The following is a 15,193-nucleotide window of genomic DNA, read 5'->3' as shown; positions in this document are numbered from 1 at the left end:
TAGACAGTCCCCCCACCCGGGGCCGAACCTGTCCTTCTGACCACTAGTGACTGGAGAGAAGACAGGCCCCAGAGGCAACCGAGTGCTGGACTGGTCAGCTGACGCGGCGGCTCGGGGTTAAAGTCAGCCCAGGCCGCTGGGCTGGATAGTGCCTTCAGACCAAAGGGAAACCAGAGACTGGGCAGAGGCCTCAGGCCAATGGGTACCACGGATACCTTTCATTTCATCCTGCCCATGCTTCCCAACTTTGCCTGGTGTTGTTATCCATAATATAGTCTCATCTAAGTCACATATAAGCAGCCCTAAATTAATCTACCTTATTCCTTGCAGGTTAAAAGAATGCTTTCATACATTAAGTTCTTTAAACCCTAACTGATAACCTGGGAATCAAGCCCTCACCAAGAGAGGAACTTCAGAAATCTGTTTAGGATCACAGAGCTGGAAAATGCCAGAGCCGGAGTTCCACAGAAAGTGGTTTACTGCTTTTAGAACAAAATAAGATGCTCTCAGAACTTTTTTTAGTGAAGAAATTACTTTTAGAACTTTAAACCTTTTTAGAACTTTTCTAAAACACTATTTTTGTCAGATGATAAAGTAGGCACTTTAATATGTAGAAAACCCTCCAGAAGCAAGTGCCTGGGCTGGATGGCACAGCTCACAACTGTGTGGTTCCCGAGCTGTCCCACTGGACGCGGCCGCCTGCTCAGAAGCGGGGCTTGCGCTTGCGGCCGGTGTACTGAGTGTCAGGTCGGACCTCCCTGTGTGGAGAAGTAACAGGGGCGGGAAGAACAGGACCATCTCAGGAAAAACAACAAGACCCCCTGGGACCCCTGAGGCAGGTGAGCCCCCGGGCCCTGGGTGGCCAGAACCCCCCCCCACCCCCCCACCCCACCCCGCACTCACTTGCCCTGCCGCCGGCGGCGCTCCTTCTTCTCCAGCACCCACTGTCGGCTCTTCCTCACCACTCCCCGCCTCGCCATCCTGTACGGGACCCTGTGCAGGAGACACGACTGTGAGCAGGTCCTGTGAGCAGGACAGAGTGGCCTGGCTGGCACCCAGGTTAATCCCAGCAAGTGAGTGTGGTGAGCTTCCCCGGAGTCAGGTGGCCTCAGATGCCCCTTCCACAACAGAAGCCCCCATTCTGGACACCCCCTTCCTGGTGACATCTGCTGGGGCCAGTGCGGTTGTTTAGGAGGAGGCAGGAGACGTGGGGTACCCCCCTCGCTCGCAGGCATCCACGCGGTTGACCACGTGGTTAGGCATACATACATACCTGCCTGTGGGGCAGGCAGGGGCCAAGCTACTTTTGGGGCTCACAAGAGCCGATCCAAGGAAAGCAGGCCCTAGTCTGGCTGTGAGGCCAGCACGCTTGGTACAGACCAGGTTGGGGCTCCCAGCAACTACAGGTGTCTGAGGTAGGAAAACAAGGCTGCCCCACTTGTGGCAGCCCTGACAATGATCCTCAAGGGGTGATCTTGGCCTCCAGTCCTGGCTGAGGAGAAAAGGGACCTCCCACAGCTCTATGGGAGAGAGGCCCTGAGAACAGGGGAGCCTGGGCCCTCAAACCACATCCCCACCTGGCAGTTGGAATCCAACTGTTTTCAGCGTCGAACACACCACGGAGGCTGCTTGCCCTCTGAGTAACCATTCCCTGAGTACCTGCGTGCACGGCCCGTGGATGTTCTACAGTGGCTATGAACCAGCCCTGCCCCTGAAGAGTCCACGGCTGGGCTGTGGTAGCGACCACCCGCACGAGGCAAAGCAAGAGCAGGGAGGCCAGGAGCTGCTAAGGCAGTGATGGGGAAAAGGAGAGGGCCACAGAGATAAGCTGCTTCATGCAGAAGGCGGGCCAGCATTCCAGACAAGAAGCAATACATGAAAATGAGGCACAGGGAAAGGACTGAAGAGGAAGGTTAGGGAGCAGAAGAGCCCTGTTGCCTGGAGTCATTGAGTGTAAGAAGGGGAAGGGTCCAAGTGAGACTCTGAGGGTCAGCTGAAGATTGAGTCATCCTCGTAAGTGTCCTCCTCGCCTGAGGACCAGTGGAAGCCGGACTGCATGACACACCCTTCCGGCTCCTACTTCTCATCTGTTCTAACCTAATAGTAAAAGTCAGATTAAAAAAAAACACCAACTCAGAATCCCACCTGGCTGGTCCAGTTCATGGAGGTGTGAACACCAACCAGCAAGGAGCGTGCTCTCCCTCCAGGAAGCAGCGAGGCTTTCTACCACAGGAGGAACACAACATGTCCTAGACTCTGGGGTGTGCAGATAGCAGTTCACGAAAGAAAGTTAAGAGGGCCTACAGTGAGGGGGCAGGAGTCTGATGTGCCAGGTGCAAAGCAGGCTGCTGGAGATGCAGGACTAAACAGATGCAGGACTAATCCCCAGGAGTCTCTAAGGAAGGACGAGCTCTGGGGTAGCACAGTGAACAGGGGGCAAGATGTGAGCTGCGGGAGGGACGATGGGAAAGAGTCATCAGAGGAGACAAAGGGAGCAGTGAAGACGGTAAGCGACCGCGACCACAGGTGCCAAGAGGAAAGCGGAGTCCACAGTGCAAATGCCAGAGGGGACGGAGCCTTTGGAGAGAGCAGCTGACGAGTGGTACGGTAGAGGCTGGGTGACGAGGATTAAGGAATACATAGGTCAAGCAAAGTTGTTGGGGGGCGGGGAGAAGAAATTAGAGATAAGTCAGGTAAAGGTTTAAAATACTTTTCCTTGATTTACCTATTTATTTACAGTAAGTGGCCTGAATGTGATCAGACAGAAGTGACAGCACCGGGAGAAGCCCGATCAGCCTTACAGTAGACAAAGGCCTCCTCCCACCCTCCTCAAATCCGAGGACTTCAAGAGGAAGAGCCTGTAGGGAAATGAGGTCCGCGCCAGGCACTGTGCTGAGTCCTGTACAGACATGCCCTCGACTCAACTCACTGCCCAAGAGGGTGGCACATCCCCCCCAATTTTAAACACGAGAAATGGATGATCAGGTCCCACAACTTACCTAAGTTTACAGTTAGGACACGTCGTCTGTAGACACCGGCGTGAGGACAAGAGGGAGCCTAAGATAGACGGAGGGGAAGCAGGAGACGGGACCACTCCCTGAGAGCAAGCGATGGGCACCTTAGAGCAGAAACGGCTAGGAGAGCCCCCAAGTCCCCACGGGAAATGGGCTGAGGAAGCTAAGGGAGATGACCGCGGAGGGCCAATGGGTCAGAGGGCATCAATCCATGGTGGACAGGAGGACCGCACTCATGATTTTCACCACAGGTGGGCCTTCCTAACTCATCCATTCTCGGCTCATTTTTCCTCTTAAACGTCTTAAGAGTCTGAAAACCTTTCACCTCTACTAATCAGAACTAAGAAATCACCTCCTTCTTCACTACCTTATAATCAATTGTTCCTTCAACAAATATTGAACACCTTTTGCTAACAAGACACTATTCTGGTTTCAGGGATACAGTGCATGTCCCCACCAAGTTTTCATTCTAGTTGGGGACAGAAGTAATACCAAGTAAACGAATACTTATGATTTAGAGCAGTGAAAGGTGGTAGGGAAAATAAAGGTAACAAGAACTCAACTGAAGATACTGAACAGAGAAATGCCAAGATACGATTTACATTTCAAAAAAGTAAAAGGAAAAGGGAAGTCTCCGTCTTGCTGCACAGCAAATGAATTCAAAGAGGCAAAGTCAGAAGTAAGGAGACAAGTGAGGTAGCTTTCAGTAATCTAGGCAGCAAAGACAGAGACCAGGTAGGAGTGGGGAAAAGGGATGGAGTGACTAGATATAAAATGTAAGGAAAACAGGAAGGGCTGAGAATGGAAAGAATGGAGGGAGGAAGTTCGGGGATGAAGACCAAGAGCTCTGTTTTGTTCCAGAGACCCGTGGGAAGTCCAGGTATGGATATTTAGGAGGGGAGGTGGTTTGGAAAGCAGAGGTGGGATTGAGACCAAGCACAGAAACCTGGAGGTTCTGAACCTGTAGCTGGTGTCTAAGGCAGCAGCACAGAGAGAAAAGGGGTCCAGGGTGGGCCCCAGAGTGGACCAAGAAGGAACAGCCAGTGAGGTTAACAGAAAACCGGGACCGTGGGTGGGAGGCCAAGTGAGGAAAGCGTTAGGGGAGCGATCGGCTGCATCAGCTCCTAATGAGCAGGCAAGTTACAATGAAGATGGAGAAGGAAAAAAGACTGGGAAGTGACCATGGGTTTGACGAGACAGCCTGGCGGTGGCCTTGATCAAGAGAGCAATCTGTGGGGCTTCCCTGGTGGCGCAGTGGTTGAGAGTCCGCCTGCCGATGCAGGGGACACGGGTTCGTGCCCTGGTCCGGGAAGATCTCACATGCCGCGGAGCGGCTGGGCCCGTAAGCCATGGCCACTGAGCCTGCACGTCCGGAGCCTGTGCTCCGCAACGGGAGAAGCCACAACAGTGAGAGGCCCGCGTACAGAAAAAAAAGAGAGCAACTTGTGATGAGACAAGCATGAGCCAGAGGAGAGGAGTGAGAATGGCAGAGGAGACAGTGTGAGGAGTTCGGTCATAAAGGGAAGCCGACGAACAGGGTGGCCGCCAGGAGCTGTTACGGGGTTAAGGGAGGACCCTTTTTGAAGACAGGAGAAATCGCGCAGGATGTTTGTGTGCTGATGGGGATGACTCAGGAGGGTAAACATGAGGATGCGGGAGAGGAACGAGAGCCACAGGGGCCAAGTGGGGATGGGGTCTGGGATGTAGGTGGAGGAGGCAGCCTTGGGAGGAGGGGACAGCCTGCTGGGTATGGCAAGAGGGCAGGCAGAGAGGAAGGCTGCCCACAGACATCCGGAAGGGCTCCACTAGCTCAGCCGGAGGCAGGTGCAGGCACAGGTCTAAAGGGTTCCCAGGTCCTATTTCCGCCTTGGTGTCTCTGCCACACCGGACCCTGACAGACTTGGTGAAAGCAGAGGGAAACGGAGGAGTCGTGCTGCTGTGTCTAATGAACCTGGTGGCAGGAACTGCCTGCGCCTTAGGCAGGGCTGACTGACAGCCTTACCTCTCAACCGTGAACGTGGACTCCCTGGCCTCCTCTTCCTCATCATCTTCGTTCCGGGCCTGCAGGAACCAAAGTGCTCTCAGATCACCCTGGAGATCTCTCAACCCACCTGCCCCACCCCAGAAGGCCTGGCACCCAGGCCTGAGCCCTTCTAACAGGTAGATGGCCCGGCCCCAGAAGAAGGGAAGCCAGAAGAGATGGGCCTACAAACTCAAGGTCCCTCACCATTGGTATAAAGGTCGAAGGTCCAGAAAACAAACAGAGGTAGAACCTGAAACAAGAAAGTGCAGAGTGAGGGCTGGGCTCAGAAAGGCTCACAGAGCAAGACAAGTCCTCCCCCTCCCTGCCACAAACAGATACAGACACAGCCAGGCCTCTTGCCTGCCCGGGGCCCCAGTGACCCAGCTCAGCACTGCTCTGGTGCTCGCATCAGCGGGCTGTGAGGGCCACACCGCCACCCTCTCTCCTGCAGCACGGGCAGCACCCTGGCTCCCGGCACTCACTTCTTGGCTCTGGCGCTGTTGGGATAGTCCACCAACACACCACCAGTGAAGCCGGCCCTGGTGGCCTGGGTCGTGATCAGCTCCAACTGGGGAGAGAAGAGCGTGCAGTCAGGCAGGGCGGCTGGGGGAGCAGCAGCCTTCCCGCCCCCTCCCCTGGCCCCGCTCTGGTCCCAGAATGGACCTTGTCTGGGAGAAGTGAGGGTCTTTATCAGACTATTCCCAATTCTGAGTCCCCGAAAGCCATGCAGAGAAGGTGCAGCCTAGAACCAGCCACGGCAGATACCTCCCTCGGGGGATTACAGACCAACCAAGTCCCCCTGATTCTCACTTTCTAGCCCAGGGACCCACCTCCCGACTCAAATCTCAGGAGATGAATGGCCACCAACTGCAAGGCAGACTCATTCATGTTATTAGTCAGGGACAGCTCGCCACTTGTCCGTCAGAGTCGGTACCTCCTACCCCTCACTGCTCATGCATCACACTCCATAGAACAGACAACTGTTGATGTCCTCTCCCCACCCCCGGTTATGGAAATCAGTAACATCAGATGGTTTATCTGTCAAGAGAGGACAGACCCCCCTACCCCACCCCTCGCCCCAGGTACCCCTCCCTCTTCCTTAGCACATTAGGTCATAAAATGTGCCAGCAGGGGCCACGGGGACCACTCCCAGGAGCTCGGCCCCTCCCTTCCCACCAAGCAGCCTAAGGTTGCTTGTTCCGTCACCTCCCAACAGCAGGAGGGCAGGTGGGTGAGCAGCACGATGATGTTTACCTATTCTGGGTCCCTCCCCCTTCCCTGCACCTCCACTAGCCAAAGGGCTCACCTGCTCTGAGTTCTCAGGGTACAGCTGCAGGACAGCCCGAGCTCCATGCACCTGCAACAGAAACATGGCTATCTTTCAAATATCCCATGGGGTCAGGACCCAGACACTCCTCCTTTCCTTATTCACGAGATATTTATTGAGTTCCCATTATGTGCAAGGTATACTGTTCTCAGGGCTGGGAAACAGCCATGGACAAAAGAGACAGCCTCCGAACCTCTGCAGCTCACATTTTAGTGGGTGAGGTAGCTAATTTACAGTAGTGATTAAGTGCCAAAAAGAAAAATAACTTAGGACAAGGGATGGTGCATGACAGCAACTATCAAGTTTACTTCTGGGTCAAGGAAGGCCTCTCTCTGAGGGACGCTGGAGCAGAGACCGGAATGTAGTAGACGGCTGGGCTATTTAAATGTCTGAGGGAAGAGCATTTCAGCAGAGAGAAAACCAAACACAAAGGCCCTCAGAACTTCAGGGTTAACCCCAGGACCTGAGAGGAAGAGAAACCATATAACGCACAAGACGCAGCTATCTGCCAGAACAACCCACTCTAAGAAAGCCAGGGGTGAGGTGAGGGGACTAAGGGGACCAAGAAACACCTGGATCCAAAAAAAAAAAAAAAAGTGAAGGAACTCACTTTTAGGACTTCGAATCGCAGACTGTCATCTAATCCTAGTAAACAGTGGAAATCAACACCATCACTTCTAAAGACAAGATAGGGAATTCCCCAGCAGTCCAGTGCTTAGGACTCAGCGCTTTCATTGCAGGGGCCTGAACCCAAGCGGTGTGGCCCAAATAAATAAATAAACAAACGAACAAATAAATAAAAGACAAGGAAAAGCTAATAAAGGCTCTCTCAGTGGTAAATAACCACCCTGCTCCCCATCTGAGCACTGGCAGTTGGTGGAAGGCAAGGTGGGAGTTGAAGGATGTGAGCACTCTAGAAGGTGTCCTCTGTGTGGCCTCGAAATGCTGTCCCTGTCCTCCCTCTGTGGCGTCCAGGCCCCCAAGCCAACTTCTGACTGGTATTCAGCAGACTGGACACAGGAGTTGTGATCAGTCTCAGATTCTGACATCAGTGTCTTCGCATTTCACTAGAGCGTCAGCCCCCTGAGCTTTCCTTTTTTGGGGGCTGAAGACTTGGACCGAAGTAGCCAACAATGAGGTCCTGCCATCCCGTGTGGTCCCATCTAAATGGCATTCCCATGGGGCACCTCCACTTCATCATGCTATCTGCAGGGCAAGGGAGGGACAGGCAGCCAGCCCAGGTGGGAAGGAGATCTCATACTCACCAGAACAGAGTAAAGAGCAGAAAAGAAGCAGTACAGGCGCTTGGCAGGAATGTCGGACTTCTTGTTAGCATTACAGAGCCACTGCACCGCAGAAATGCTGAAAGAGGAAGGGACCTAATCAGGAAAGGGAGCGATACGCAAGGTTCGATCTCCAGGCGAAACCCTCCTGCCCACGACTCTTTGTTGGCACGTGCAGGTCCACTCCAGGTCACTATTCTACAACGTTGGACCAAATAGGGTCTACGAAGGTGAATGTGAACTTCTCGTGGCCAGTCCAAGGAAACATTTCCTTAACCTTGCTTCTGCACACATCTCAAGTTTAGCATTACTCAGCAGGTCAAGGCTCTCCCTGCCACCTACCCCTTCATTCCCTTCCTCCAATCAAGGGAAATATGCTTTGGACTTACACAAAGCCATTCGCTCTCCTCCTAAATCACTTCCTTCAACTGTACCTGCTAACTGTCTCCACCATCCCCAGATTTAAAGCCTCAAGCAGCTACTATGTCCTCCTTTCTGACATTCCCCTCCTCACTGCTGTGCACATACATCTACAGAACCCCAAACCCTGCTGGTGTGTCCGACCGCCTCTCCCAGCTTTTACGTTCCTCCACTACTCTCCTTGGTCAGCACTCATTACCGCCTCCATTGCTTCGACAACCTAACTTATCTCTCCTCTCGCGTCTTCTCTCTTCTTTTAAATAATCCTCCTACAACACAGACCCGATCTCGTCACTCCCCAGCTCCCCATCAACTACTGAGTAAAACCCAAACTTCTCGGGATGGAGTTAAAAGCCTCTAGGAACCGACCCCACACAATCTCATCTTCCGTAGAATTTCTCATTCCTCCCTACACCTATTAGACTCCTTTCCCCACCCACTTATGTGCTTTTGCTCACACTGTTCCTTCACTCTGAAACCCTCTCCTTGACTATCCAAATTCCTCCCAACCTCAGGGCCCAGCCCCGGCCCCTCCTGCTTTCCTGTGCTCTTACTTCTCTTCATAACTCTGGTGGGTCCCATGATTCCCTAGTACACACCCCACACTGGGGCTCACGTTTAGTAACTTGGTCCACATCTTATAGCACCTAAAAAACCATGGAGTCTTAAAAACAGGGACCTTTATTTCCACAAACAGCATAGCACCTTGGACAATTTCTTGCAGGTAACAAATGCTGAAAAGAAAAAGCCTGCCATACCACCCCTCCTCTTAAAAACAAACTAAAAATGACTATTTACTCCTGAAACATACAAGACCAAATTGCTGGCCTTTGGTTTTCTGCAGCTTAGAACATCTCCCCTGATCATTACTAAAAAGCAATTGCTATCTTTGAAATGTTTTTTCTCCCCTCCTGCTTTGTTCCCACATGTAAGCTAATCCCATACCCTAAAAAAAACCTTCAAATCCAGATTTGTACTCCTCACCCAGATTCCTACTGTGTATCACTACAGCTCAATCTATTATCACAGGAGGTCTTCCCCCAGGTAATGATTAAACTATGACTTCCTACCCTAGCCCCTACCTCCACCCCACCAACAAAACACTAAACCAAATACTAAACAGAACTTACCACAGAAGACAAAGAACAACTTGACGTTTCTAACTGTAATTTCAGTGTTCTAAGATCTGTTATCAAAGTACTACGTACACATTCAAAACTTGAACCTGACGCCACAGAAACGACTCCTAAGCCACCGAAGAGATTGGAGCAATTGGGGTCACTCTCCACTACAAAGTCCTTTGAAAAGAAGTCAACAAGATGGCTGCTGGGACCCACAAAATGGCTCCTAGAGGCGCAGAAGACCACCCCTCCACACACACACCCCCACACACAAAGCAAAGAAACTTATACCATGGTGCCTGAACCTGGCAGTGCAAGATAATCACAGGAGTAGTTTTGAAATACAAAAAAATACATATTTGGGGGTCTTGCTCTGACATTATACATCTGAAAATCCTGGGGGATGTGTATTTTTAAGTATTCTGTGTGATTCTGCTGCACAGCCAGGTTTGGGAAGCACTGGCCTGCAGGACTAAAAGCAGGACCTGAAGACTCTCACCTGATACAACCATCAAAGGAGCCCGGTTTGAAGGGGATGCCCTGACCCATGTCCCCCAGAAGCAGGTCTCCTTCCGTGTCTCGGTCCAAGGCCACATCTACATTGGAGAAAAGTAGGTGAGGAATCAATCTGCATCACTGTTCCATACTCATGCAGGGGAGTCCACTCCAGTGCTAAATAGGACATACTTACCCAGCATGGCAGGGCTGATGTCAATGCCCACCCAGTAGTGCCCCTCATCTGAGAGGTAATCTCCACTCAGCCCAGAACCACAGCTGGAAGACACAATCAAACGGGGACTCAACACTGTGAGTAGCAAAGACATCCCACCACCTACCTGGACAATCTGAAGTGAGCCCCAGGATCTCACCCAATATCCAGCAGATAACAAGGTTGACCCTCAGGCAGACATAGGAGCTCCAACGCTCGCCCAGCCATCTTGGTTTGGACATCAATCATCCGTGAGCTATAAAAAGGCAGAAACACAAGCAAGTGGTAAAGGAGCTCTGGGCTAAAACCTCACCCAGACCAAGAAAAGCCAAAGAAAGAGAAAAAGGAACAATCATCCTGAGGTACCCTTTCCCGGTCAACAAACTGGACTACAACTATTTAAAAGTGACCCCAAAAGTCCATGTAATACAACATGTTATTTTGTTCTGACACAAATTAAAACTGTAGTAGCTGCAGAGCTAATGTGAAGTTAACAAATCATTTATCTAATGACCAACCATTGGGTATTTTCAACTCTACCAGGCTTTGACATTGTATTACTTAAATACATGTCTTCTAGAAGAATTATCCACTGTAGCTACTCCCATATAGAAGGGTGAAGAAGACACAATAAGAATTATAGCAGTGCTGTCCATGAGAAACATAACGCAAGCCACTTGGGACATTCTAGAAGCTACGTTTAAAAAGAAATTAAATATGTAAAGTTAACCGTAGTAATAGTTAACCCAACATATTCAATATTACACTTTATTTAATCCAGTATACTCAAAACATCATTTCAATACATAACATAAAAAACAATAAAGCATTCTACATTTTCTTCACATGAAGCGTATCAGATTAAATACGTTTCAATAGATGGCTGACGACTACTGGTTACCATATTGAACAGAAGAGGTCTAGAGTGTATCTGGCTTTCCCAAGATCCAGGGAGAGTCACACGTACCAGTTTTCAAAATGCCTAACACAGGGCTCTGCAACTGGAAAAAAGTTTCTATTTGCTACATAATGACAACTGACCAAAGGGTTTTTGCTGACTCTGTCTGATACTCCAATTTGAACAAAAAAGAGAAAAGAGATATCTGCAGAACTTTCTTACAGAATACTGTATCGGAAAAAAAGGTTTGGAAGTCCTTGCTCTAGCCGTCATCTGTTAACTAACTTCATAATTATACAAAAAACTCTCCTCTACGAAATTCAGATACTCTACCAACAGCTGTCCTAAGGATTTACTGAGATAATGTAAACTGCGGCGTACAGTAAGCATTCCATGAATATTATTTCCTTCCCCCCAACAGCACTGATCCCTTACACATCTCCACTGCGTCCTACCTGTTTTATCACATGCTTAAAATAAGCTGTCGTACGAGAGAAAGTAGGCGTGATCCCTCCCATTCTGATGTTAAGGTTACTGAGACCCATTCTTAAGTTTAAAATTGACTCTTCCAGTGTCAAAAGTGGATCAACTCAGGTCTCTTCCTTCCCCCACCCCCAAATTCTGCGTGCTTTCCAAGCAACCTCCGCAACCAGGGCAACTTGCCGGTTCCCGACCCCCGACGCCTCGCAACATCCAGGCTCCACTTACTTGCGCACGTATTTCCGGGCTTCATTCTTGTCGTAAAACTGCAGGGACGAGAAAAAAAAAAGGGTGGGGAGTCGAGGAAGAAATCAAGACGCGGAGGCCCCAGAAGAAGAGAAAGGGGTGTCCGCAGAACACAGGCCTCACCAGCTCCGGAGGCCCGCTGTGCTCAGGTCTCTGCCCACGTGACGCCATTCCCACGCCTCAGCAACAGCACTCGCGCGATTTGCTTCGGGTGTCCGGCTTTTATGTCCTCGGCCTGGCGCCCGCCTCGTAATAGCATGCTCCACCCATCTCCCCGCCTTCTCTTTTACTCGATTGGCTACAAGGGCCGACTGGATGCGAAAAACGCACGCCTCCCATTGGCCAGTTCATCTTGCACCGCCCGCCTGACTCATTCAAGATGGCCGCCCAGCGCGATGTGAGATGGTCACGGCTCTTACTGTGGAGGTTGTGGCAGGCCCGGGGGGTTCCACAAAACTTGGGATTGGGCCTGGGCCTAGAAGCGAGAACTTATTCTCGGAGCGACGGCCCGTACTCGCGCACGGCGCTCTATGAGCTGCTCGGCGTCCCCTCCACGGCCACGCAGGCGCAGATCAAGGCGGCTTACTACCGGCAGAGCTTCCTTTACCACCCGGACCGCAACGCCGGGAGCGCCGAGGCTGCCGAGCGGTTCACGCGCATCTCCCAGGCCTACGTGGTGCTGGGCAATACCACCCTGCGTCGCAAGTATGACCGCGGCCTGCTCAGCGACGAGGACCTGCGCGGCCCCGGGGTCCGGCCCTCCAAGACGCCCGCCGCCGACCCCGACTCGCCCCGCACCCAGCCGCCTGCCTCTCGGACCCAGGGCCGCGGTCAGGCCTCGTCGGGAGCCAACCGCACCATGTTCGACTTTGACGCCTTCTACCAGGCGCACTACGGCGAGCAGCTGGAGCGCGAGCGGCGCCTGAGGGCCCGGCGGGAGGCCCTTCGCAAGCAGCGGGAGGACCGGGCCAAGAAAGGCTTACGCTGGGACGAGACCCGAGACACGGCTTTATTCGTGGTTCTGCTCACAGTTTTCATCATCATGGGTTTTCGTTTTTAATCGGAGAGCGGAGGGAAGGGGAGCAGCCGCGCCACCGCCCCCCAACCCCCAAGAAAACGGCCTTTCCTGTCTTCTTGAACCCGTTGCCTCCATTGTCTGCTGTTGTCTACCTCTACTGGGGTCCGAAGGAACTGCTCTCAGCTTTCCCTTCCCCACCCGGCCAGCTTAGCCATTGACCTGCATATCCCTACCCCGCTGGTCCAGAAAAGGAGGCTTTTTGATGCCCAAGAAAAAGGCTCCCAATGAGGAGTCCCGAAAGCCTGAGAGTGAGGGGTTTCCTGGAGGCCCTGGGGTGCCTGCTTCCAGATGTTGTCAATTTCTGGAACACTTGCTGTGGCTTTCCTGTAAAGCTCCGAGCAAGACTCGTCTGCTCCTGCCCCAAGTGTGTAGCGTGGGGCTCCTCTGTAACCTTGAAACGTGCAATGTGACCAATTGTGACTGCCAAAAGAAAAATTCTGGGGTGATGAGAAACTTGTCTTTCTGTGAGTTCCCCAAGCCACAGGTGAGGCCCAGTGTAGGGTAAGGATGTGATCTGTGGGAACCTGGCCATTCTTTGGTGGTCAGACCCCACTCCGCCTTCTGTTGGTGGTGAGTGTGAGTGGGAAAGAAAGCAAGGTCATGAGCGTAAGGAATGAGCCTTCCTGTTCCCATGCTTATCTAATGTATGACCTCGGAGAGGTTACTCTGTGGGCGTGATGGCAGAGGAGCAAATCGTTTGCTCTCTTTCGGTCTGTCACACTTGATTATCCATGTTCTAATAGGCTCAGTGATTAAAGTATGATGCCAGGGTCTTCGCTGGCGGTCCAGTGGCTAAGACTCCGTGCTTCCACTGGAGGGGGCGCAGGTTCAATCCCTGGTTGGAGAACTAAGATCCCACATGGTGCAGCAGCAGGGGGGAAAAAGAAAAAAAAAATATATATATATATACATGCATACATACATACATGTATATATATATATATATATATATATATATATATATATATATATATATATAGTGCCAGCAGAGTCAGGTTTGTCCTTGGGACACTGTGCCTGGCGCCTGGTCATCCCTTGACCAGCCAGCCCCATTGCTAACTGTGCAGCTCCTCCCTTCCCAAAAATAGAGCAACAAACTGGGAGTTTTGAGTCACCTGAGTGTGGCCCAGCCTCCTGTTTCGCTGGCAGTGCTTATCGCAGGTCCTACAAGCCAAGTCCTTGAAACATGGCTACTTGAAGCTGTGGGAATTGGGGGAGTTTGAGTAGACCAGACTGTTGAGTGACAGGAGGCACAGGATGGAAGCGCACTTCCTTATTCAGAGCTGGCTGAGGGTTTTTTGGTTGTTCTTTGTTTCCTCTTTTCCTAATTGGTGCAGTGGGTTGTCACTTGGCTAGAGCTGTGGTAATCCAGTTCTCTTAACGGTGAATCACTGCACGTGGGGTGTGGCTTAGCTGTGAGATGGTAGGTTCTCAGGTATGTACTGTGGAGCGTAAAGCTGTGGGGTAGGAAAACCTTTGCAGGAGATCTTCTGCAAAGGTAAGGGCCTAAGTAGGTTCTAAACAAAGCCAGAGGTGCTTTGCTATATTAACACCAGTTCCTGCACTCAATCTTTTGTGGCAGTCCTTGGATAAATTGGGAGAAACCCATAGCTAGTGCAACTTGGTCTCTTGGGAACCATTCTGTTTTCTCTAGCCTTGGAGGTCGGGGGCAAACTCTTAGTCGTGGCTTTGCAGTGACCATATGATTCAGTAGTAAAGATTTAAGCCTACTCTGGTTCAGACATGCTGGGCTCATGAAGCCTTGGTTTGGGGGAAAGGGCATATGTACTTTAAAAAAGAACATTTAATGTTACTGTGTTTCATATCTGGAAAACAAGAGGGAAAGTCTTTTCAAAGCACAAACTACAGGAAGTGAAGCTTAGTAAAAAGTACAGAGGCTGGTGATTTTCAACCAAGGAGTTGGGGCATAACAGTGTCCTTGGGGCAAGATTCTATCAAAGTTTTGATCAAATGGAGTTGGGGTTCTTTTGGGTCTTGTTTGTGAAAGCACTAGCGGTCTGTGATAATTTGGGATCTTTCTCATGGCCTCTTTGACATAGATCTCTCAAGTTCATTTTCTCTCAGTGAAAATCACAGTGAAGAACATTCCCTTGGGCCCCAGAACATGGAGGTAGACCCAGAAGGCTTGGAGTAGTGGGGTCCAGACTCTGTGAAACTTCTGGAACATTCCATGCAACTCCAAACAGGGTAGTCAATAAAATTTATTAATCATCCAACTCTAAGCCTCTCCTTAGGCCTGGAACCGGGCCCACTCTATTCTATAGTGCCATCCTGCCTGCCTCTGTTTGTTTTAGGCCAGAGCTAAACTCTGAGAGACCCCACTCCCTACCATCCCTGAAACTCAATCTGGGCTCTTCATGGGAGGGGAGATGTGTGGGAGGCTTTTTGAAGGACCCTCCCCAGCTTGTTCCTGTTATATCATTTCTCCCTTTCTGGCCCCCCTGCAGTTGTCCTTTCTCAGCTTCTTAGCTGCCCTGGGGAGGAGAGGCTAAACCAGGCCATGGACATTAGCCCCTGCCTTCTAGGGGCTGCTCCCCAGTTCCTGATAGAGGAGGAAGGCTGAGACATGGTCA

At 51.3% G+C, this 15,193-nt stretch overlaps 2 protein-coding genes and 1 non-coding gene across 4 annotated transcripts in view; 1 reads left to right on the top strand and 2 right to left on the bottom strand.

Annotated features, from left to right (window-relative positions):
• Window positions 1-460: 460 nt before the first annotated feature.
• BUD23 (BUD23 rRNA methyltransferase and ribosome maturation factor) lies at window positions 461-11,751 on the bottom strand. Its single transcript, XM_022588076.2, has 12 exons — window positions 11,645-11,751; window positions 11,504-11,541; window positions 10,058-10,153; window positions 9,880-9,962; window positions 9,688-9,784; window positions 7,630-7,726; window positions 6,344-6,394; window positions 5,520-5,605; window positions 5,242-5,287; window positions 5,017-5,075; window positions 904-993; window positions 461-758 (listed from the first exon to the last, which is right to left on the bottom strand). The coding sequence occupies exons 1-12, from the start codon at window positions 11,690-11,692 to the stop codon at window positions 704-706; spliced, it is 846 nt and encodes a 281-aa protein (XP_022443784.1). The 5' UTR covers window positions 11,693-11,751; the 3' UTR covers window positions 461-703.
• On the bottom strand, window positions 1,405-1,536 carry LOC115803814 (small Cajal body-specific RNA 20). The gene has a single exon (XR_004024604.1).
• Window positions 11,752-11,871: 120 nt separating the features above from the next.
• Window positions 11,872-15,193, top strand: part of DNAJC30 (DnaJ heat shock protein family (Hsp40) member C30) — a 31,208-nt gene continuing 27,886 nt past the window's right edge. Inside the window, exon 1 of one of the 2 annotated variants that reach the window (XR_016387761.1) lies at window positions 11,872-13,083. Coding sequence is in view for 1 of the 2 variants with exons in the window: in XM_022588073.2 (XP_022443781.2) it covers window positions 11,901-12,581 (681 nt within the window). In the remaining variant the exon portion in view is untranslated. Of the gene's footprint in view, window positions 14,837-15,193 lie in introns of those variants that run through there. The other variant, XM_022588073.2, reaches the window with a different exon arrangement.

Source organism: Delphinapterus leucas, chromosome 15 (assembly GCF_059928025.1).
Source record: "Delphinapterus leucas isolate spDelLeu-1000000601 "Yukka" chromosome 15, BTC_Dleu_Yukka2, whole genome shotgun sequence".
Lineage (NCBI taxonomy): Eukaryota > Metazoa > Chordata > Mammalia > Artiodactyla > Monodontidae > Delphinapterus > Delphinapterus leucas.
This window is presented reverse-complemented; position numbering and strand designations above follow the sequence as displayed.

Bases quoted from the DNA above. Each gene is read 5' to 3' on its own strand.
- BUD23 (XM_022588076.2), bottom strand. From the start codon at position 11,692: ATGGCGTCACGTGGGCAGAGACCTGAGCACAGCGGGCCTCCGGAGCTG. The intron at 11,542-11,644 runs GTGAGGCCTGTG...TCGTCCCTGCAG, and splicing joins ACAGCGGGCCTCCGGAGCTG to TTTTACGACAAGAATGAAGC. The intron at 7,727-9,687 runs GTGAGAGTCTTC...TTCCTCTTTCAG, and splicing joins TCCTTTGATGGTTGTATCAG to CATTTCTGCGGTGCAGTGGC.